Source organism: Chrysemys picta, chromosome 12 (genome assembly GCF_011386835.1).
Source record: "Chrysemys picta bellii isolate R12L10 chromosome 12, ASM1138683v2, whole genome shotgun sequence".
NCBI lineage: Eukaryota > Metazoa > Chordata > Testudines > Emydidae > Chrysemys > Chrysemys picta.
In genome coordinates this window covers 3,490,699-3,515,059 of record NC_088802.1, presented here as the reverse complement: position 1 = coordinate 3,515,059, position 24,361 = coordinate 3,490,699, and the positions used below count along the sequence as shown (strand labels likewise).

At 53.0% G+C, this 24,361-nt stretch overlaps 1 protein-coding gene across 2 annotated transcripts in view; it reads right to left on the bottom strand.

The window, feature by feature from the left end:
- Positions 1-21,172, bottom strand: part of LOC101931660 (E3 ubiquitin-protein ligase TRIM39-like) — a 36,169-nt gene extending 14,997 nt beyond the window's left edge. Inside the window, exons 1-9 of one of the 2 annotated variants that reach the window (XM_065564117.1) lie at positions 21,139-21,172; positions 18,376-18,838; positions 13,391-13,782; positions 11,990-12,085; positions 8,528-8,746; positions 6,487-6,509; positions 5,157-5,278; positions 3,755-3,894; positions 459-481 (exon numbers count right to left, since the gene is read on the bottom strand). In XM_065564117.1, the coding sequence (XP_065420189.1) occupies positions 459-481; positions 3,755-3,894; positions 5,157-5,278; positions 6,487-6,509; positions 8,528-8,746; positions 11,990-12,085; positions 13,391-13,782; positions 18,376-18,517 (1,157 nt within the window). In that variant the 5' untranslated portion in view covers positions 18,518-18,838; positions 21,139-21,172. Of the gene's footprint in view, positions 1-458; positions 482-3,754; positions 3,895-5,156; positions 5,279-6,486; positions 6,510-8,527; positions 8,747-11,989; positions 12,086-13,390; positions 13,783-14,837; positions 15,126-18,375; positions 18,839-21,138 lie in introns of those variants that run through there. The other variant, XM_065564118.1, reaches the window with a different exon arrangement.
- Between the last annotated feature and the right edge of the window lie 3,189 nt (positions 21,173-24,361).

The window sequence follows — 24,361 nt, the reverse complement described above, 5'->3', positions numbered from 1 at the left end:
CCCACTCTTGCTAAAGCCGGCCCCGAGGGAGTAAACAAGTAACAGGAAAATGTGTGTGGTGGGATGGAAAATCCTAGCAGGATAATGAGAAATATTTTAAATTATGAAGTCATCTCGCCAAGTGAAGGGATCGGAGCCCCAGTGCAGAAGTCAAACTGGACAAAGCCCTGGAGAACAGACTGTAGGGAATGCACTTGAATTGTCCAGGTTTGGTACAGGAAGGATGGATGGGCTATGATTTATATAGGAATTAGAGTTTATTAGACCTTATGGATTAATCCTGTTAGCCACTGTGTGCTGGAGCAGTCCTACCTTCAATCAATTCCTAACCCCCCTTTCCAACATAGGGCTCACCCACAGCTCACTGGTGTCAATGGAAAGACTCACACTGACGTCAGTGAGCATTGGACCCACCCTGTAGTGAAGTGTGAGTGTGACGGAGAGTAGAAGACACTTACCTGTCTGAGGTACATTTGCCATCCTAGAAGGAAAAGAAAACAAGTCACCCCATGGCATCTCTGTTCACAGGTTGACTGTTACAAGAAATTATACATGGTTTGGTACCTTTGGTCAGGAATTTTCCATCAACATATTTCAATTTCAGTGAAAATTATTAAATTTTCTCTTGGGAAAATCAAAATGAAATATCTTGTTTTGGGTTGATTTGACCCAAATTGAAACCTTCAGTTTGGTGAACTGAATCAAAATAAACCAGGAGTCCTTGTGGCACCTTAGAGACTAACAAATTCTGCGTGGACTCCTCCTGAAGGTCGAAACAACAGACTGGACGTCTACACAGAGTGTGTCCGCTGACGTGCACGGGCTGAAATTGTGGAAAAGCAGCAACACTTGCCCCATAACCTCAGCTGTGCAGAACACAACGCCATCCACAGCCGCAGAAACAACTCGGAGATTATAATCAAAAAGGCTGACAAAGGAGGTGCTGTCGTCATCCTGACTAGGTCAGAATAAGAACAAGAGGCTGCTAGACAACTCTCGGACACCACATTCTACCAGAGGCCATTACCCTCTGACCTCACTGAGGAGTACTAAAAGAAACTACACCATCTGCTCAAGAAACTCCCTAAAGAAGCACAGGAACAAATCTACACTGACACACCCCTAGAGCCCCGACCAGAGGTATTCTACCTGTTACCCAAAATCCATAAACCTGGGAATCCTGGATGCCCCATTATCTCAGGCATCCTGACAGCAGCATTATCTGACTATGTAGACTCTCTCCTCAGGCTCTACGCTACCAGCACTCCCATATATCTTCGAGACACCACTGACTTCTTGAGGAAACTACAATCCTTTGATGATCTTCCAGAATACACCATCCTAGCCACTACGGATGTAGAAGCTGTCTACACCAACATTCCACACAAAGATGGACTACAAGCCATCAGGAACAGTATCCTCGATACCATCATGACAAACCTGGTGGCTGAATTTTGTGACTTTGTCCTCACTCACAACTATTTCAGATTTGGGGACAATTTATACCTTCAAGTCAGTGGCACTGCTATGGGTACCCGCAACATGCCCACATTTTTATGGCTGACGTAGAACAACGCTTCCTCAACTCTCATCCCCTTACACCCCTACTCTACTTGCGCTACACTGATGACATCATCATCTGGACTCATGGGAAGGAGGCCCTTGAGGAATTCCACCAAGATTTCAATGATTTCCTCCCCACCATCAACCTCAACCTGGACAAGTCCACACAAGAGATCCACTTCCTGGACACTACAGTGCAAATAAGTGATGGTCACATAAACACCACCCAATACCGGAAACCTACTGACCGCTGTACTTACCTACATGCCTCCAGCTTCCATCCAGACCACATCACATGATCCATTGTCTGCAGCCAAGCTCTAAGATACAACCACATTTGCTCCAATCCCTCAGACAGAGACAAACACCCAGAGACAAACAGAATCTCTATCAAGCATTCTTACAACTGCAATACCCATCTGGTGAAGTGAAGAAACAGATTGAGAGAGCCAGAAGGGTACCCAGAAGTCACCTACTACAGGACAGGCCCAACAAAAAGTAACAGAACACCACTGGCCATCACCTACAGCCCCCAGCTAAAACCTCTCCAGCGCATCATCAACGATCTACCACCTATCCTGGAGGACGATCCCTCACTCTCACAGATCTTGGGAGACAGGCCAGTCCTCGCTTACAGACAGCCCCCCAACCTGAAGCAAATACTCACTAGCAACTACACAACAAAAACACCAACCGAGGAACCAAACCCTGCTACAAACCCCAGTGCCAACTCTGTCCACATATCTATTTAAGGGACACCATCACAGGCCCTAACGACATCAGCCACACCATCCGGGGCTCATTCACCTGCATGTCTACCAATGTGATATATGCCATTATGTGCCAGCAATGCCCCTCTGCCATGTACATTGGCCAAACCGGACAGTCTCTATGCAAAAGAATAAATGGACACAAATCTGACATCGGGAATTATAACATTCAAAAACCAGTAGGAGAACACTTCAACCTCTCTGGTCACTCAACAACAGACCTCAAAGTGGCAATTCTTCAACAAAAAAACTTCAAAAACAGACTCCAACATGAAGCTGCAGAACTGGAATTAATTTGCAAACTGGATACCATCAGATTAGGCCTGAATAAAGACGGGGAGTGGCTGGGTCATTACAAAACCTAAACTTAATTTCCCCAATACTAATTTCTCCCTACTGTTAGTCACACCTTCTTGTCAACTGTCTAATGGGCCACTCTCTTACCACTTCAAAAGTGATTTTTCCTCCCTTGGTATCCTGTTAGACTGACCTCACACTTGGTAAAGCACCCCCATCCTTTCATGTATTTATACCTACGCCTGTATTTTTTACTTCATACATCTGATGAAGTGGGTTCTAGCCCATGAAAGTTTATGCCCAAATAAATTTGTTAGTCTCTAAGGTGCCATAAGGACTCCTGGTTTTTTTTTTTTTGCTGCTACAGACTGACACGGCTACCACTGAAACCTGAATCAAAACATTTTGTTTTGAGTCAGTTAGACATTAAACTGCATCTGCCTAACATGCTCCAATGCCCCATGGGAGTTGTAGTTCAGTTGCCTCATGTCCACATTCTCCCCTGTAGGCCAGGCACATGGGTGGACTACATCTCCCACGATGCACTGCATTCCCACCTCCGACTGAGATGCATCATAAGATGTAGTCCAAAAAGGGGACCAGGCCCATAAGGGAGAATGGGGGCATGAAGCACCCAACTACAGTTCCCATGAGGCACTGCAGTCATCAAAGGTAGATGCAGTTTAATGTCAAAACTCACTGGAAATTAAATGTTTGGACATTTCCAAATCAAAATTTTTCAGAACTTTCCATTCAGTGAAAAAAAATGGATATGTTGACTTTTCATCCTGATTCAAGATGGAAACAAATGTGGATCTATCAAACAGAAACACTGACTTTCACTCAGCCCTACTGCAAACATTTCATTGACGTAGTTAGATTCCACATGTAGCACCTTATCACCCTCCACAGAGACTTGATTTACACTAGTAACATCCCTAGTGGACTCAAAGGGCCAGATCCTCAACTGGTGTCGACCACAGAAGCGTCACTGACTTCAATCCATTTGTCTTCAATTGAGTTACACCCGTTTACACCTACTGCGGATCTGCTCTAGACTTTCTGACGACCACTAACGCCCATTCCTGGCACCTGGCTCCCCGAACAGCCACAGAATACAATACCTCATAGTCCAGCAGGCAAACAGAAGTGTCCTCTTGTTTAGGGCTGTCCGGCACATCCTCCGTTGGGTCTTCACCACTCACTTGTCTCTGAACCTCAGATGAGACGTTTTCAAGAGGACCCAATTCTGGAGCCAATTTCACTGGGAATAAGAGAGACTGAGACTCAGAACCATCGTTTGTGCCCCATTTAACAGTGAGCTTTCTGAAGCAGGGCCTGTCATTGACACAAAGGGTCCCTGACCTGCTTGGCCTCCAGGCGCTACCAGAATCTAAATGTTAAACAATCAATAAGGAAGAGTTCCAGCCCAGTTCATTGCTGTGGTAGAATATTGTTACTATCGGATCCCGAGGGCCGGTTACGCTGTTCCTGTGTTTGGGGGCGAACAGGGGGCTGAGCATTAAGCTGTCTTTGCACTCCCCGTATTTGGGTTTACGCAGGGGCTGCCCACTGGAGGATTAGATCAGGATATAAAGGGTTACAATAGCTTGGCTAAAGCAAATACATGCTCTGCAGTTTGTGTGAAATTCAGGGCCTGTTAGCAGCAGTGGGGAGGCCTTGAAAGAATGTGGCTTAGTTGGAAAAACTGAACTGAAAGGTAACCGATAAGATGTGGGGGGAGCAGTGGCAGATTTGGGGCCTATGGAAAAATCTCCCCCTGCCACATCCCCAGGCTGGAGCTGCCGTGGCCCCAGGGCTTTTCCAGTTTCTGGGCTGCAGTGGGGGGGCCAGGGCCTCGGGCGGGGGAAGAGGCAGAGTGGGGGTGGAACGGGGGCAGGGCAGTGGAGAAGGGGAGGGATGGGGTGGGGACATGGTCGGGGCTGCACTTGCGGGGCCAGGGCCTCGGGCAGGGGAAGAAGCGGAGTGGGGGTGGAACAGGGGCAGAGCAGTAGGAAAGGGGCTGAATGAGGATGGGGCAGTGGAGAAGGGGGGGAACAGGGGCGGGGCTGTGGAGAAGGGGTGGAGCCGGGGCGGGGCTGCAGGCGGAAGGGGTGGAACAGGGGAGGGGCTCCAGGCTCAGAGCTCCAGCCAGGGCCGAGAGCTCGGCCACGGTCCCAGCCGAGGCTGAGAGCTTGACCCTGACTGGGGCCATGGGGGGGGCAGCTGAGAGCAGCAAGCGGGTGTGGGAGTGGGGGCGTGGCCTCAGCTGGAAAAGGCGGGGCCTCGGTTGGAAGAGGTGGGGCAGGGGCGAGCCTCCCCAAGGGAAAGCTTCACCTGCTGTCTGTGCACCCAATTAAAGGTGCCTTTAAGCTTTTCACCAGGACTTGAGTGTGAGTGGGACTCAAACCCTCAAGTGATCACTACTGGGAACCACACTAGCAAATATTTTAAAATCCAAAGGCCCACCAGGAATACTTTTATTAATTTTTAGTAGTAGCAGTAACATTACCGTCACAACTTTACCTCTGAGATTGTTCAGCAGATCACGTAGAACTTTCCGGCTTTCCGAGAGAGCCTGCACTCTGCTCTTCACTTCAGTCAAAGAATCAACAGGCGTCTCCTCTTCCCCTTTCACCTGCTCACACCTAACGCAGACAGAACGCGGTTCCTGTCAGAATGCTCCATCCTAATTGCTGAATCCACCCAGCGGGAAGTCAGAACCGGGGCGAGCACAAGCTCTGAGCACGCTGGCCCGGTACGTTATTTAGTACGTATAACAATGTAAACTTGGGAGTTAAAAGGAGCTAATATAGAACATGATTAGGGCCCTACCAAATTCACCATCCATTTTGGTCATTGTCACGGTCGTAAGATTTTAAAAATCGTAAATTTCATGATTTCAGCATTTAAATCTGAAATGTCTCTGTATTGTAATTGGAGGGGTCCTGACCCAAAAAGGAGTTGTGGGGGGGGGGTCTCAAGGTTATTGGGGGGCGGGTTGCAGTACCGCTATTCTTACTTCTGCGCTGCTGCTGGTGGTGGTGCTGCCTTCAGAGCTGGACGGCCGGAGGGCGGTGGCTGCTGGCCGGGATCCCAGCTCTGAAGGCAGCGTCGCCACCAGCAGCAGCGCAGCAGTAAGGATGGCCTGGGCCTGGTGTGGTATTTCCACGCTTACTTCTGTGCTGCTGCCTGCAGAGCTGGGCCCTCAGTCCACAGCCACCATCTCCAGCCGCCCAATTCTGAAGGCAGCAGCGCAGAAGTAATTGTGGCAATACTGAGACCCCCCTCCCCAAAATAACCTTGTGACCCCCCCTGCAACTCCCTTTTGGGTCAGGACCCCCAATTTGAGAAATGCTGGTCTACCCCATGAAATCTGCATGGTATAGGGTAAAAGCACACAAAACACCAGACTTCATGATGGGAGACCAGATTTCAGTGTCTGTGACACATTTTTCATGGCTGTGAATTTGGTAGGGCCCTAAACATGAGGAGTTCTCACCTCGGGGCCCCTTGCTCAGCCCCCGCCTGGGCCTCCTGGCCTCAGGTCAGGGCCACTAGATGCTCAAGATGATCTTTACTGAGCAGACTGTTCACCCTTGTTGTCCCATATCATAAGACCAGTATTCAAGCCCACAATAAGCAGCATCTTCATTCCTAGGATTCATGCTTCAGAGGACAAGCCAGAGGGCTAGATGGGCCCTTGGTCTGATCTGCTCTGGTAATTCCTACGTCCCTGTTCCATCCTCTTAGCCACGAGGAGGATGAGGTGGGAGGGGCATTATACATTTCCAGCTGGGCTTTGCACCCTTTCCCCAGTGTGACGAAGCATGAAGCTGACTAAGGAGACACATACCTGCTTAATGTGCTGTCAATGTCCTAGAAAGGGAAAAGGAAACAAAAAGAAACTCAGCTCATCGGTCACAAACCTGAAATCCCTCCTAGGCAGAGGACTCACTTTGACTTTAATTTTGGTTCCTATAGGAAATTGGGCATGTTTGAAAACTTCATGTGTGGCTCTGTTCTCTCCCCAGCTCTGCCAGAGCCCTGTTGGGTGATCCTGGGCAAGTCACTTCCTCTCCCTGTGCCTCAGTTTCCCCATATGTAAAATAGGGATAGAGATATTGACCTTCCTTCAGAAAGTGCTGTGACAGCTACTGATGGAAAACTCTAGAGAAGAGCCAGGAGTTATTAAGTATTATTATTGTTTATGTCAGAGCTAGTTGAATTTTTTTAGATTTTGGCTTTTAGATGACATGAGAAATTTTTGCCGAATTTCCCCCTCTTATTTGACCAACCGTGCAGTAGGTGAGAATTTTTTTAATTTTGAATTTAAATATTAAAAATCATAATCAAGGAAAAATGTATGATGCCACTCCTTCCCCCCCCCCTTTTAATTCAGCCATCTCTACCATTTATCTAAGCTGTCCGCCTCCATCTGTTCGTCTATGGCAGGGCTGTCAAATATCTGGTCTGCTTGATATAGTAATGGGGCCTGCATGACATATCCTGATACTGCAGAATCTCAGCCTTGATTAGGAAAAAAAGGTACGTTTATAGCCTTTGTGGATGCTAAAAAAACTTTCTAACGGTGATAAAAGTGTGACCAATGGAGCCAAGTCTACAGAGAGTCTGAAACAATAGCTCTGAGGGGAAAGAACTCCCTTCTTTAGTCTCACTGGTTGTTGACCCTGAAGCCTAATGATTACAATTTGACGTCAGCATTAACTATTTCATTGCTAATCATTTTAACAGATGAGATAGAGAAGGGGGCCAGAGAAGCTCACAGAGAGAATTGGAAATTATGACAGCAGGAAGTGTATCTCTGTGTGTGAATGCGGGATGGAATCAAAATATCTTGTGTGTCAGACTGTTGGATAGAATCAGACTGTGTGTGTGTGTGTGTGTGTGTGTGTGACTGTTGGATAGAATCAGAGTGTGTGTGTGTGTGTGTGTGTGTGACAATTTGGTGCAATATATAAATATCCAGTTACGTTTTTTTACTGCATTTAATACCATGGCACCTCAGACACATGCATGTTCTGTATATAATACACACCGGGCCACATTCAAACACAGTGTAAACAGCTGTGCTGCACTGAAATCAAAGATCTACACGCTTTCGGCAATTCTACTGGTCTGCACACTTCTTCTGTGCACGTTTGTTCCCTCAACAATTCCCTGCAGCTGCACATGATCTTTACTAGTTACACTATAAGTTCTTCAGGGCAGGGACTGTCTCTCGCTGTGTGTCTGTGCAGCGCCCGGCACCACGGGGCCCTGATCTCAGCTGGGGCAGGGACTGTCTCTCCCTGTGTGTCTGTGCAGCGCCCGGCACAACGGGGCCTGATCTCAGCTGGGGCAGGGACTGTCTCTCACTGTGTGTCTGTGCAGCGCCCGGCACCACGGGGCCCTGATCTCAGCTGGGGCAGGGACTGTCTCTCCCTGTGTGTCTGTGCAGCGCCCGGCACAACGGGGCCTGATCTCAGCTGGGGCAGGGACTGTCTCTCACTGTGTGTCTGTGCAGCGCCCGGCACAACGGGGCCCTGATCTCAGCTGGGGCAGGGCCTGTCTCTCCCTGTGTGTCTGTGCAGCGCCCGGCACCACGGGGCCCTGATCTCAGCTGGGGCAGGGCCTGTCTCTCCCTGTGTGTCTGTGCAGCGCCCGGCACAACGGGGCCCTGATCTCAGCTGGGGCAGGGACTGTCTCTCGCTGTGTGTCTGTGCAGCACCCGGCACAATGGGGCCCTAATATTGACTGAGACCCAGATTTTTAAAGGTATTTAGGCATTGCTAGGCTTGGCGCTGCAACACCCAATTGATTTAGGAGCCTAAGTCTCTTTTTCAAAAGTGATTTAAGCACTTATGGAAATTGGAAATTTTTTTGACCTGTCTTACCTTGAGGAGTTCAATCCCCGGCTGCTGGCACGTCTGATTTATCTCAGCTATGCAGTGATCGAGAAGTAATAGCCCTGTAGTATTTTTATTCCTCGTCTTCCCAAGGTCCTGTATCGCGCCTTCCAGGCGGTCACATAGGAGCTGCTCTCCCTGCTTCAAAACCTGGTGCACTTGCTTGAATTCAGATGCAATCTCCTGCTTCTGGCGTTCCAGCTGTTTCTGTCATGAACAGATATAAATGGGCCTGTGACAAAGTGAAGCAGGATTCCCAGGTCCCCTTCCCTAGTAGCAACTGCATTTTAGCTGTGAGAGACTGAGCCCTGTTAAGACAGGGCAGAACTTGGGAGGGCGGGGGGGGGGGGGGGGGGGAGCGGATCCTCAGTGGGGGTACATTGGCATAGCCCTCTGGCCCTTACACATCATATTGGAACCAGTCTCACTTGGAGGTGTCTAAACACAATTTTCAGCACACGGCGCCTACCTGTGCGATTCTTCTAGGGAGCATAGATCCAAAAGAAAGGGAATTCGAAAAGCACTTAAGAATTAGGCCCCCATCTTCCACTGAAGGTATTTTTCAAAGATTTTACTGATACTCTGGCCCCAAATCACCAGTCCCAAGATTTTTAAAAGTCAGAACGTAAAGTTCAGCTACTAAGTCGATATTTAGTAGAGTTGCTGGGAACTGTAATTTACATTCCACGGGAAATTCTGACACTTCCAAAAAAATCCCATTCTGAATGGGAACAAAAAGTCGAAATTTCAAAATTTCCCATGAAATAAACAATCTGAAAAAAACTGCCTTTTGACAGTGTCAGTTGAAGCGTTTTGTTTTGACTTAAATATTATTTCAATATTATGTACCTATATTATACATACATAACATGAACCATAATATTGCAATGGGTGTACAAACCCCGCACTGGCCAGGAATGCTCTGGGCTCAAGGAGCCCGTCTTGTCACACCAGCAAGGTGTGTCAGGCCTAGAAGAAGAAGAGGAAACCCAGTTCATCACTTAGCAGCAGCAGCTGCTGCACTGGGAAGGAAACTTGCCTTCAAACCCCAGCTGCCAGAGAAGGGCTGGGCTGACAACTGGGACTGGTCATGTGACGGCTGCCTCTCTAAGAGATTGTCTACACTGCAAAGTTTGGTCGGTAAAAGTTACACCGCTTTAATTAAAACCGCTGTTGGATGTGCACAGGCAGAGTGCATCCCCACTAGCAGCTCTTCCATCGACACAGAGAGCAGTGCATTGTGGGTAGCTATCCCATCATGCAACTGGCCACCGGGTGCTTTGGGAAGGGTTTGCAGTGCCTCATGGGGCAGGTACAGCGTCACATGATGCAGGTTTTCAGTCCCAGCCTTCCAGGGGCATCCTTCTCCAACTGAAGTGCGGGGGGTGGGGGTGGGGGAGGGAGGGAGAGTGGTGCGTCTGGGGCGGGGGAGACAGCAAGCTGACCGACCTATCCTGAGGCAGGGGGACACCCCGCCCCCCATGTCAGCCCCCAGCACTGCTGGGCAGAGCTGACTCTCCCGAAGCAGCCCGTTCTGTCTGCCTGCCTGTGGTTCTGTGATTCCCTCCGAGTTCCCCTCAGCTGCCGGGAGGGGCATCATGAGTAGCTCTGTGAGCTCTTGAGCAATGTCAAAGCTGCAGGGCAGTCTCTCCCCCGCCACCCCCCGCGACAGCAGTCTGCTCTTTGTTCCCCAAAGAGAACAGCACACTCAGGCCTTGTCTACGCGGCCACTTTACAGCACTGAAACTTTCTCACTCGGGGGTGTGAAAAAACACCCCCCCAAGCAATGCAGGTTTCAGTGCTGTAAAGTGGCAGTGTAGACAGTGCACCAGCACTAGGAGCTACTCCCCACACGGGGGTGGTTTTTTCACAGCGCTGGGAGAGCTAGCGCCAGTGCCGCGACTACACAGCCCCGTTAAAGCACTGCCGTGAACACATACCATCCCCGGAGGTTGGAAAGGGAGGGGCACATGCCTGCACGGCAGCAGAGATCAAAACACGGAGCAGAGCGATCAGGGCAGGCATTGTGGGATACTGCTGGAAGAATCCCAGGCTCCGCTACAAGCTGGGGACTGACTGGCTAAGCAGCAGTTCTCAGAAAAGGACCTGGAGATTACAGTGGACGAGAAGCTGGATATGAGTCAGCAGTGTGCCCTTGTTGCCAAGAAGGCCAACGGCATATTGGGCTGTATTAGTAGGAGCGTTGCCAGCAGATGGAGGGACATGATTATTCCCCTCTATTTGGCATTGGTGAGGCCACATCTGGAGTACTGTGTCCAGTTTTGGGCCCCCCACTACAGAAGGGATGTGGACAAATTGGAGAGAGTCCAGCGGAGGGCAACAAAAATGATTAGGGGGCTGGAGCACATGATTTACGAGGAGAGACTGAGAGAGCTGGGCTTATTTAGTCTGCAGAAGAGAAGGCAGTTTTTGGTGACAAAACTTGGTAGTGTAGACAAAGAACACAAACCCAGCTGCACCCAAGTGGGGGGAATTCCCTGTGTGATGGCAAATTGCAAGGTGTGAATGGGATTGTTTAAAATGATTGTGATGAGGAAACCTCTCTGCTAAGTTCCCTGTCCACTTCTGGCTCCAAACGGTCTGTAGGTGTTAAATCCTGGATTTACACTCATTATTATTTAGGCTTCCAAATAAGGAAGTTCTCTATGGTGCTTATCTGGGCCCCATCATCTGGGCACCTCACACAACCGCTGGGAGGTGGGACAGTGCTAGTATCTCCACTGTACAGAGAAGCTTTAAGAGGTACGATTTTTCAAAAGTGCTGAGCACCCAGCAGCAACCAGTGACTTTAATGGGAGTTGTTTTAGTGCCCAGCGTTTTGAAACGCAGAGAGGAAGGAGGGGCAACCCCAAGCCCACGCACCTGTGAGGTCTGTCGAACCCGCGGGGGGGGGGGGGCTGCTCCTTCAAAGGGGGCTCGTAGGCCACACTGGCATCCAGCGGGAAGCAGAACTACAGCCCCTCAGCCCCACAGAGCCCAGAGAGCTACTGAAAAGCATCTGCCACCTGGACCCTCCGGGGAGGTAGAGGGACCATCTTTACTTTGTTCTTGTCATTAGCGCCCCGAGGACACACACACAGCGGGTTGGGAGCCCAGCCCCATTTCAGAGACTACTTACCTTTCACCCTGTGAAGCACAGCGGGGGGAGCCTGGACTGGTTTGTGGGCTGCAGGATTATTTTGTTTGCCTTTTTTATTTTGGACAAAAGCAGAAGGGAGCTGCGGAAGCCGCCTTCCTAAGACATACAGCCAGAGTGTGCACCCCACACTGACTCCACAGCCACTCCTACTGCCAGGGGAGGACATCTGGGATGAGAGAGATATGCCCCCTCCTCCACCTCCAGGGAGCGCTCTAGAGGTACATCCTATGACAGGGACTATTATTAACACAGGTGACTATTAATGATCAGGATGAAGAGTGGACACTTACCAGTAGAATTTGACATTCCCTTTCTTCAGCAGCTGCCCGTCTCCCTCGCTCGTCTCTCACATGCTGAACACGATCCCGATGACTCAGAAGTTGCTTCTGCAACAATCCCAAAGAAATTACTTCAGCTTTAAAAGTGACCTTAAAAATACCCGTCAGCCTTAAAACGGGACCTGGGGGGGGGGGGGGGGGGGTGCATTAGAAATATATGGGGAGGGGCTTCCTGTGATGGGGTGTTCATTTCACACTTGCCTTGAAGGGGTTAATGGAGGCTCAGAAAAGGGGCCAATTAACCAGACAGGCTCAGCTGAGGGGAATCAGGTGGTTTAAGGAATCCCCTGACTGAATAATGGGGGATCCCACGAGGAAGGGGCTGTGCTGGGTTTATAAAGACAGGAAGATGACAGAGAGGCAGCTGCAGAGAAGGAGTCTGCAGTCACTTCCTGGGAGAAGGGAGGGCTGCAGGGGTGTCATTTTAGTAGGGCATTTCACCTGGCTGGAGAGAGGAGCGAGCGACTGGGGGGGATGGCGGTGCAGTGTGAAGGACCTGGGTGGAAAGTAAGCAGTAAAACAGCTCAAAAAAAAATTCATCCACTTTTTGAAGGAGTGGAGGCTTTCTAGAGAAAATTGTTCTTTTTTTGCAGGAAATTATTTTTCTTTTAAATTTTCTCTCTTTTCTTTCTGAAAAATCAAACTGAAATTCTTTTGGTTGTTTGAAAATGAGAAACAAAAACATTTTTAAGTTTAAACTTTTTTGAAAACGGATAGTTTTTCATAACACTTCTGTGGGATTTTTGTTTGTCTGTTTTTTAAAGATTTTTTCCCCAAAATCTCCTAGGAAGGAGATTTTTTTTTTTTTTTCCCAACCAACTGTGGTTAGGAAGAACAAGGACTAAGGTGAGAGAGGGGGAAAATAGAGCAGAAAAACTCAGAGGTGGAAATAAGGCAATAAAATAATAAAAATATATGATTAAAGCATACAAAGAACAGGCCTGTAGAAAGAATTAAAAGGAACATAGGGGGTAAAGACTGTCTATTCCTAGGGCTTCTACAAAATCCCCAACCCCGGAAATCTTTATCAAACAAAACGCCCCGCCTGGTCCTCTTCACCTTCAACAGCAGCAGCTGGGACGGGAATTTTGGAATTTCTGGTCACCCTAGTACCAGAGAAGGGAGAACCCTGTGGGAAGAGGCAGATAAAATAATCCTGATTGTGCCCCACACCCTGCTTTGCAGAGTCACATACACCTGTGAAAAATTGAGATCAAATGCTACTGTTCGGATCCAGTAGCATTTTATACCCACTTTTCTTCAATGTAAATGACTGAGCAAAGTGCAAAAGCAGGGGGGAGTTGTGCCCAAATCGATCTATCCCCATCTCTGATTTCTAACCAAATGTCCTACCTCAAACTCCTCTGCAGCCGCCTTAACAAGAATGACTGTGTGAGCTCTGTGTTCTCGAGACTCTTTGCAAATCATGCAGAGGAGGGTCTGGTCCTGCTTGCAGAAGTGATCCAAACTTTCTCCATGTTTCTCGCATTCTCCGTCTAGGTCTCTTGCTTTGTCCACCACCGCCTCCAGCTGCTTGTTAGGCCTCAGCTTTCCCCCGGGGAGAGATTTCCTGCACTGGGGGCACACTCCTGTGCCCGACCCCCCCCAGCAGTCGGTGATACAGGCTTGGCAGTAATTGTGCCCACAGTCTAGAATCACTGGGTCTTTAAAGGGCTCCAGGCAGATGGGACAAACCAGCTCATCCCGGAGCTCCTGCACAGGGTTTGTAGCTGACATGATGGCTGCTGTGAAAAAGAAAAAATATTACTTTCACTTTCCTCTTCAATGTTTGTCAAGAATTGGAGCTGGCCTCCGCCTTTCCTGTAGCCTTTAGTGCAGTAGGTTAGTTCCTGATCTGCTCCAATGGGGAGGAAATAGCAGAGCTGCATAGGGTTATCTCTGAGGGACAAAAAATGGGGACATCCGGGATGATCCTGACCTCATGCAACAGGCAGGGCTGGCCCTAGGTTTTTTGCCGCCCCAAGCAAAAAAAAAAAACTCTCCCCCCCCCCCGTTTTTTGTGTGTGGCTTTTACACATTTGCACTTTGCAATTTTTTCTGACTGTTTAAAATTAAAAAAAAAAATGAAAACAGAGAATTTGACCAGCAAAGTTATGCAGCACATAACCATAGACATATCCAAGGGGGGGGGGGGGAGTGGGAAAGTGCTGAAGAGGGGAGGGGGTGCAGATAAGGGGGGGAACAGGAATGTAGGAGGGGCAGGAGGGGGGGAAGGGGATGGGGGCGCTGAAGGGAGACTGGGGCAATGCAGGGAAATGAGGGAAAATGTATGGGGCGGATGGGAACAGGGCTGCAATAGAGGGAAACTGAGTGGGGGCACCATGAAGGAAAGGGGGGATGAGGGAAGGCTGGGGGGAGACTGAGAGCAAGAGCAGACTGGCTGGGGAAGGGAGAAAACAGAGAAGGAAGCGAGGAGAATGAGAGGGAGAGATACAAGGGCAGCTCCCCCACCCCTGAGGCAGGAGGGGGTGAGGGGCTGCCCCACCCAGCAGCCAGAGGGGAATTCGTTCACCACAAATATCACCCCCCGCACACACACACACACACACACAGCTCCCAGTTTATTATTTTCAGACACACTCATGACTGGGGGTCTGTCTGCTGAGTGCTCGGGGCTGCACGGCCCGGGCTGGCTCCCCCCGCCCCGCACACACCGGGGGCTGGCGGCAGCTTTCCCGGGCCCAGGGCGGGAATCGCAGCCAGCTCTGCTGGGAGCAGCCTGGGGCCAAACCCCCCCCTGCAGCCCGGGTGTGACCGGGGGTGGGGGCGGGTCTCTCACCTGCCCTCCGGGCTCCCAGCACCAGCCGCCGGGGCTCGGGGATCTCGCCAGGAGCCTGGAGCCAGAGTCACGGCAGCGGCTGCGAGTCACTTCCTGCTGCGGGCCTGAGCCCAGCTCCTCCCACCAGCTCCTCCCGGGTCCTAGCCAGACAGTGATGCCGCTCCTGGAAATGTGCTGCCCCAAGCAGGTGTTTGCTTTGCTGGTGCCTACAGCCAGGCGGCACGGCCCCTGGCCTCCAACTTCGGGCCGGCCTCCGGCCCGGTGCCCGCAGCTCCCGGCCCCCAGTTCCTGGCCCCCATCTCCAGGCAGCGCGGTAAGGGGGGCAGGGAGCAGGGAGAGGGTGTTGGATAGAGGGAGGGGGTGGATTAGGGTCGGGGCAGTCAGAGGGCAGGGAACAGGGCAATTGAATGTGGACAAGGGTCCTGGGGGGCAGTCAGGAAGGAGCAGGAGTGTTGGATGGGGCGGTGGGGGGCAGTCAGGGGCAGGGGTTCCAGGGGCAGTCGGGACAGAGAGAAGGGGTGGTTGGATGGGGCAGGGGTCCTGGGGGACCATCAGCAATGAGAGGATGGGTTGGATGGGGCGGCAGGGGGCAGTTAGGGGACAGGGAAGGGGGGTGGATGGGGCAGGAGTCCTGGGGGATGGGGGGCACAACCCCCTCGTGGGGTGAGGAGGAGGGAACCGGTTGTTAATATTTTGGCAGCTCATCACTCCCCATCTCCTATTTTTGAAATCTGCTCTGTAACCTTTTTAATGTTTAGTGCCAGCCGTCTGGTTCCACTTTGGTTTAGGTGGAGCCCATATCTCCTGTATAGGCTCCCCCCATCCCAAAAGTTTCCCCAGTTCCTAATGAATGTAAACCCCTCCTCTCTACACCATCATCTCATCCACGCATTGAGACTCTGAAGCTCTGCCTGCCTACCTGGCCCTGCGCGTGGAACTGGGAGCATTGCTGAGAATGCCACCATAGAGGTCCTGGATTTCAGTCTCTTCCCTAGAAGCCTAAATCTGGCCTCCAGGACATCTCTCCTACCCTTCGCTATGTCATTGGTACCTACATGTACCACGACCACCGGCTCCTCCCCAGCACTACACACAAGTCTGTCTAGATGCCTCGAGAGATCCGCAACCTTCGCACCAGGCAGGCAAGTCACCATACGGGTCTCCCGGTCATCACAAACCCAGCTATCTACGTTTCTAATGATCGAATCTCCCAATACTAATACCCGCCTTTTCCTAGCAACTGGAGTTCCCTCCCCCAGAGAGGTAACCTCAGTGCGAGAGGTAACCCCAGCATCATCTGGAAGGAGGGTCCCAACTATGGGAAGGTTTCCCTCTGCTTCCCTGGGTCTTTCATCCTCCTCAACAGCGCAGGGGCTGTCTGACCGGAGGTGGGACAATTCTACAGTGTCCCGGAAAGCCTCATCAACATACCTCTCTGCCTCCCTTAGCTCCTCCAGTTCCGCCATCCTGGCCTCCAAAGCCCGTACGTGGTCTCTGAGGGGCAGGAGCTCCTTGCACCGAATGCACACATACGCTACCCGCCCACAGGGCAGGTAATCAGACATTCTGCACTCAGCGCAATAAACTGGGTAGCTCCCACTCTGCTGCTGGGCTTCTGCCTGCATTGTCTCCTGCAGCTACCTAGTTAATGAAAGGGTTTTGTTTAAATCAAGAAGTTCTGAATGTAGTTTAGGATACAGGTTTTAAAGAACAGCAAGTGAACCTTGTCCCCTTCCCACTCCCCTTCCAAACTCCCTGTTAACAGCCCATGTTCACAAAGCTCCCTGGTGGCTTGTGCACTGCTTTATAAAGCCCTGGCCTTCTCGATAGCCCCACCCACCGATTAAGGCTCAGCCAATTACCAGAGGCTTCTAGCTTTCAAATCTTCCTTTGAAGCTCACAGCTTCCAACTGCCAGCCACAGCACACGGTCCTTCAAACAACCAGACAGACAAGCACAGGTCAGGCAGAGGAAGCGTCTTCCCAGGGCAGAGCTGAGGTGGGCCTTAGCTCCACTCGCCATGGGGCCCTGCCCCCTGCTCCTCCTCTCCCCCCGCGGTCCCACCCCTGGCCAGGCCTGAATCAGGCCATGGTAGGAGCCCAGGGGGCCATTTCAGATTTGGGGGGGGGCAACTTTAACTGTGATTCCAGGAGCTCCTTAGGCACCTGAAAACGATTGAGGTTTTTTGCAGATTATTACTTAGAAATTAGCTGACAGGAAACTGTATCTAATTCCCATTAGGGCTGTCAATTAACTGCCATTAACACCTGCGATTAACGCACAGCACAATTAATGTGTTACATTTTTTAACCCGCGTTAATCGCAGACCCTCAGGGTGGGAGGCCAGCAGGGGCTGCTCCAAAAAACCTGTCTGGTCAGGCGCAGTAACACACGCTGCCACCAGGGGGCGGGAAGGGACGAGGTGACAGACAGTGGGGTAACAACAGGACAGCCAGGGGCTCGCCGGAGCAGCCCCCCACCCCGCTAGCAGGGCTCGCCCGCACCGCCCTCCCCATGCCGCCTGCAGCTGGGGCTGACCCCTCCCCCGCCGAGTCCCGTGCTGCCTGGGCTGGGACTGACCCCCATCCCGAGCTCAGGGGCTGATCTTCCCCCCCCCCCCCCCGAGCTCCACGCCTCCCCCAGCTGAGGTGGACCCCCGCCCTGAAGCTCCTCACCGCCCAGAGTTCAGCTGTGAAGCCAGCACCTCCCGCCAACAGCAAATTCTCCACTTCCCTGCTGGCGGGCAGGGGCACTGCTGCCTTCAGCTCACCCTGGGCAGCAGCCGCCTCTCTCTGCTCTGCCTGGCAGCCGGGACAAACGCCCACGTTTGGCGAAGAAGGAGGGACGGCCGGGACAGAGCTGGAGAAGGGGCCTGTCCTGGCCAAAACGGGACGTATCATCACCCTACCCAGCCCGGCCCCTATTGTTCCCGTCCGGCCCCTCACTCCCGGTACCAACCCCCCTGCGTCGTGCCCCACTGCTCTAGCCGGCCGCTCGCTCCGGGGTACCCCACAGAGAACATGGCCTGGTGAGCTCAGCCTCCCTGCACCAGCCTCTCCTCCCCTGCAGTACGGCGAGTCCCTGAGGTAACATCCACCCTCCCTTGCAAACAAGGGCTCGCTCAGCGGAAGGGAGCCCACCTAGCTCAGTAAAAGGAGGCCAGCCTGGCGAGCCCAGTATGTTGATGATTTTATATAATAAGTTATTTTAAATGTCTAGGATCAGGTTTTTTTATATGGTTTCCCCCCTCATCAATATGGACTCTGGGACTTTTCGAAATGGAGTCAAATCTCCATTTTGTCCCCTGAGGCAGGAAAATTAGGGAGCCAAAGCTGTGGCGCGAACAGCTGGTTCAAACCGGTTGGAAGTGGCTTGTAACTGCCGTCCCCTCAGAGCTTTCCCGCCACTCATGCCTTATAAAGAACTGTGCCCCGTCTTCACAGCGCTGTCCGGCCGGGGGGCAGCCGTGTGCGGTCAGGCTATTGCCCGGGTCTCCGGATCGAGAGCTGGGAAGGATCCTGTGACACCAACAACTGACCTGCCACCCAGGGTCCTTTGGTCCATCCGCAGCTCCGGGCCCAGCCGCTTGTCACCATCCAGCAGCCGAGATCCAGCGTTTCTCCCCAAAGGCCGGCGTTCGGCCGAGGGCAGAACGTCCTGCACCCACCACTCGCCACCATCTGCCCTGCCCAGAGATGACATGGGATTAGCAGGGGCCATAGAGGGGGTTGGATCTGTTTTGTTCTTGTTGCCAAGGGAGGGGTAAATTGGGCCTGAGCTTCAAGCTCCTTGGTTGCAGTCCACTGGTTGCGGAGTGTTTGTGTTGCTTACGCTTTTCTCCTTACCCCTGTCTTGTAATCAACCCTTCATACAACACTCCCCTCTTTCAAACGTTACTTTTGTCTCTCCTCTTTTCTTACACCACACGTGTGAGGGAGGGTGGGACACAGGAGCTGCTTCCTCAGGTGATAGACCCTGATAGCAAGGCCAAGACCCTGTACCTGTAAAAGGGAAACAGAGGCACATTCGGGTTCACGTAGATTTAATTTTTCCCTGGTTACAGAAACCACCTTCCAGAAGCGGCAGCAAGACACCTCCCTCACCCTCCTCCTGCACACGTCATTGCTTCCTTCCCTCCTCCCCCGTCCTCCCCCAGCACTGAATGCGTCTTTGGGTATGTCTACACTACCCACCGGATCGGCAGGCAGCGATTGATCCAGCAGGGCTCGATTTATCGTGTCTAGTCTAGACGCGATAAATCGACCCCCGAGTGCTCTCCGGTCGACTCCTGTACTCCACCACCGCCAGAGGTGCAGGCAGAGTCGACGGGGGAGCGGCAGCAGCCGACTCACCGTAGTGAACACACCGCGGAAAGTCGCTCTAAGTACATCGACTTCAGCTACGTTATTTATGAGGCTGAAGTTGCGTAACTTAGATCGATCCCCCCACCCCCCAGCGTAGACCAGGTCTTTGTCTGAGCAATTGGCTGAACAAGAAGTAGGACCAAGTGGACTTGTGAGCTCTAAAGTTTTACAGTGTTTTATTGTTCAGTGCAGTTATTTTTTTTTTTACATAATTCTACATTTGTAAGTTCAACTTTCATGATGCAGAGATTGCACTACAGTACTTCCGTGAGGTGAATTGAAATTTCTTTTTTACAGTGCAAATGTTTGTAATAAAAAATAAGTATAAAGTCAGCACTGTACACTTTGTATTCTGTGTTGTAACTGAAATCAATATATTGATATATATATATATATTTTAATAAATGGTATTCTATGTTTGTTTAACAGAGCGATTAATAGCGTGATTAATCACGATTAATTTTTTTAATCACTTGACAGCCCTAATTCCTATATAAAGAAAGATAAAAAGATATAAAACCACCAATTATAGCCATATTTTATGTTTATATGTAAGTATAGAAGAATCAGGAGATAATACAGCAAGATATTCCTAATTACAGGACTTGAGGTATCATAAGAACGGCCAGACCGGGTCAGACCAAGGGTCCATCCAGCCCAATATCCTGTCATCCGACAATGACCAATGCCAGGTGCCCCAGAGGGAATGAACGGAACAGGGAATCATCAAGTGATTCATCCCCTGTTGGCCGCTCCCGGCTTCTGTTAAACAGAGGCTAGGGACACCATCCCTGCCCAGCCTGGCTAATAACCATTGATGGACCTAGCCTTGATTAAATTAGCTAGTTCTTTTTTTAACCCTCTATCCAACACCCCCGTTCCCTGTCTCCTGACTGCCCCCCTCAGAGTCCCTGACCCTTCCAAACCCTCCCCTCCTCCCTGTCCCCTGACCACCTCCTCCTGAGATCCCCCGACCCTAATCACTCCCCCAGACCACACCCCCATCCAACCCCTCCTTTCCTTGTCCCCTGACTGCTCCCCCCTGAACCTCTGCCCCTTATTCAACCTCCTGGCCCCCTTACCGTGCTGCTCAGAGCAGTGCCGCCTGGTCGAAGCTAGACGCGCTGCCCCCCCCCCAGAGCGCACAACCCCTCCCATGCAGCAGCATGGCTCCGGGGGAGGGGAGACAGCAGGGGAGGGGCCGGGGGAAGCCTCCCTGGCCGGGAGCTCAGGGGCTGGGTAGGATGGTCCCGCAGGCCGGATGTGACCCGCAGGCTGTAGTTTCCCACCTCTGGTGTAGTAAGATGAGGCCCTGAAACATAAACACCTGTACCAGAGGCCCAGCATGAGGCCTAAGGCCTGAGCTAAAGTAAGGGTTAAGACTTTGGCTCACAGCTTAACTTTGCTTTCTGTTAGCAGAGGCAGGCCCTGCTCACAGACGCTGGCAAGGAAAGGGCTGATGCTGCAAAAAGACACATACCGAAAAGGTCCTGGGCACTAGAGATATAAACATGTCCCAGGATAGTACCAGAAAACTCCACTACGGGCACATTCCACGCAGGTAACAAGGAACAGGCTGACCCAGCCTAAAGACAGGGCAAAAGGACAATATGACGGATGGTAGGGTTACCATATTTCCACAATCAAAAAAGAGGACACTGGGGGGGGGAGCCCCGCCCTAGCTCCGCCCCTGCCCCGCCCTCATCCACTCCCTCCCACTTCCCACCCCATGACTGCCCCCCTCAGAACCCCAACCCCCCTGCTTCTTGTCCCCTGACCCTTATCCACTCGCATGGGTGGCAGGGTTGTAGAGAGCCCAGGGCTGGTGCAGCAGGGGGTGCGGGTGGGAGAAGAGTCCAGGGCTGGGGCAACACAGGGGTGCGGGGGGAGCCCAGGGTGGGGGGCAGCAAAAAAACTAGAGCTGGCTCTGTCCCTACCATTTACAGCAAGCTGCAGATTTCAGTTCCACACTCCTTCCCTTTCCTCTTAATTGTGGCCGAGGGAATGCTGGGAAATGTAGTTCTTTCCCTGCTCCAGGGCTGGCTCTATAGGCAGGGAGCTAACCAAGGAACTACAGCTCCCAGAGCCCCCTGTTGGTTCTCAGCTCCCAGGCTAGATTCTTGCGCCCCTGCAAATTTGCTGCCCCAAGCACCTGCTTGCTTTGCTGGTGCCTAGAGCCGGCCCTGGGGGGGATTGCGCGGGGGGAGTGGCAGGTGGAGGCCGGGGACCCATCCAACACTCCCCTGCTCCCTGACTGCCCACCCCTGGACTCCCCTTACCATTCTGGCTCCACGTGTAGGCAAAACACGCTGCCTGATGTGTCGGTTTGTGTGTTACACAGGGCTGCAGACAGAGGGAGGGGGGAGCAGGGGAGGGCTCTGGCTGCTGGAGGCCAATGGGAGCTGCTCAATCGGCCCAGCCACCCAATCAGCAGCCGCACTGTGCATGGAAGGGAGGGAGGGAGGGAGGCGAGGGAGAAAACCCCCCCAGACATTTTAACCTTGTTACCAATTCCTCCCGGACGGCTATTTAGAGACGCAAAAGCCGGACATGTCCGGGGAAATATGGACGGATGGTAACCCTAATGGATGGGGTTGTTTTGTTTGAACCAACTTGTACAAGGTGAGTGGCGGCACCTTTCTACGTTTGTACCTGTGTATAAGAATTCACCCCCGGGGCGGTGTCTGGGTCAGGCCTAGGGGGCAGTGGAGAGTCCCGCCACTGACTGAGCCGGTCCATTGTCAGGGGCACATCTTCGTAGTATGTCCTGTAGAGTCTGTAGGGAACTATTCCTGTGCGTCGTTTGACAATAAACCTGGCCGGGGGCCTTCGGACCTTAACAGAGGTCATTGGGGGTTCTCTTGGGGTCTGCTGTATCGGGGTCTGCAGAGCCGGGACAGCACACTGAGGGGACACACGCACGCAGCCGACTGTTATCATCGAACAAGAACAGAGCACCACGCTGGTGACGTCTGACAACACCCCGTATGAGGCCGAGCGGGCCAGGCCGTGCCAAAGGAGACGAGCCTCGGCCGATTGACGTCCCACATCTTCCCTGGCATGGAGTAGCTGAACCTGGGCAGCCTTCTGCAGGGCCGGAGCCGGCTGGAGCGGAGCGGGAGACACGCCGGACCTGGGCGAGTATCTGGATCACGCCCTGCAGCCACCCAGCGTCCAGGAAAAGACCCAGCTCACAGGGACCCCGTTGGAGTTGTCTCCAGGGCCGGGGAGAACGAGACGGCGATCTACCACAGCGGAGGGGAGATCCGGTACGGGGTCTATGGCAGGGGAACCACCATAGGCAGCGAGTGACAGCCCAGCCAACCCTGCTGGGGGGCTGGCCCCACGGCCCCAATGCAGCCCCGATCCATCGGCGTTAGCTGCACATGTAACACCAACGGACGCTGGTCATCAGCGGCAGAATCAAACCGGGAGCTCTGCAGCGTCAAGCAGGAGCCCCTACTGCAGGAGCTAAAGGCCACCTGGCGCTCAGCCCAGGCTGTCGAGCAGAGTCCGTCTCTCTGTGAGTGATCTCGGTGCCACTAGATGGGACACAACACCACACCCAGGAGGTGTGTGAGTTACACAAGCACAGGTGTGTGTGTGTTTGGGGGGTTAATTATACTCAGGGCGAGGCTGTGGCTGGACTGGGGGATTGTATCTCCACACCTGCCTCTTCTTCCTCCTTTGGTGACCCCACTGTCCTCCCAGAGCCAGGTTAGAACCTAGGAGTCCTGGCTCCCCCCCCCCCACACACACACACTAACCACTAGCCCCCACTCCCCTCCCAGAGCCGCGGAGAGAACCCAAGCGTCCTAGCTCCCAGGCCCCCCTGCTCTCACCACCAGCCCCCACTCCCCCCCCGAGCTGGGGAGAAAACCCAGGAGTCCTGGCTCCCAGCCCCCCCTACGCTAGCCACCAGCCACCACTCCCCTCCCAGAGCCAGGTAGAACCCAGCTGTCCTGGCTCCCCCCCCCCCCCACGCTAACCACTAGCCCCCACTCCGCACCCAGAGCTGGGGAGAGAACCCAAGCGTCCTAGCTCCCAGGCACCCCTGCTCTCATCACCAGCCCCCACTCCCCTCCCAGAGCCGGGTAGAACCCAGCTGTCCTAGGGATGACGATCAGAGACAGACTCGGATCTCAGGGTCCCCGGTGTGAACCCCGAACCCAGCTGACTTCAGCGTAAGGAAAGGAAAAAGCACCCCCAACGGTTCATTTCCCCCCAGCTCCATTCCTGCAGCGAGGCCGAGTCCTGCACAAACTCATCTCCGCTGTGGCGCAAAGGTGGAGCTGAGAGCCCACGACCCATTTCCCCAGCACCCTGTTTTCCCAGGAGTGGGGCAGCCGCCCCACTACACCCCCTCAAAAACAGGATGTTTTCTCCCCGATGGCCCTTCGTTAACGTCCGGTAATCCAGCGCTACAAAGAGGCTCTGGAGACACGAGGGGCCGGTATGCACGGCGCCGGAGGCGGCTCTGGTCAGTGGAGGCAGCTGCAGCGTTCGGTCCCCAGGCAGCTCCCCTGCTCCCGCCTGGCTGGGGCCCGGGGAGCCTGGGACTCCGCAGGTGGCCGGTGAAGGGCTGCAGGAGGGAGGGACAGACACACATCGTTGCTTCGCCCGTCTGGGGCCCCCCTTGCCTCACCCCCAGTGGCCCAGGGCAGGCAGCAGGGAGCAGAGGGGCCGCTCCTGCACGACCCAGCGTGTGGGCATGTGAGCCCAGCTGGGGCTGGCACCCAGCCCGCAGGATGCCCCAGTCCCAGCCGCTCTGAAGCGCCCAGGAGATGTCGCGGGAGGAGGCCGTTGGGGCAGCGGGCGGCGCTGGATCCATTGGCGGCAGCAACATGGTGACCTGGCGAGGAAGTCGCAGGGGCCGGACCTGACCCGGCTCTACGGCTTCTGCTGCCCGGTGTTGGGCTCCTGCAGGACTGCGCTCGCCTGCCCTGGGCTGTGCGGATCTGGTGCACGGAGCCCATGCCGGGCAGCGTGTCCTTCCCCGCCCTGGAGAGGAGCACGGAGCGCGAACATCACCAACGTGGGGACATCTGGCCTGTGTTTCTTAGCTACGATGTTGGCAACGGCACGTGACACTCGTGGCTCCAGCATCTCTCCGTATCAGGGCTCTCGGTTTCTTCTATTGACTCAGGGCGCCCGGATCTC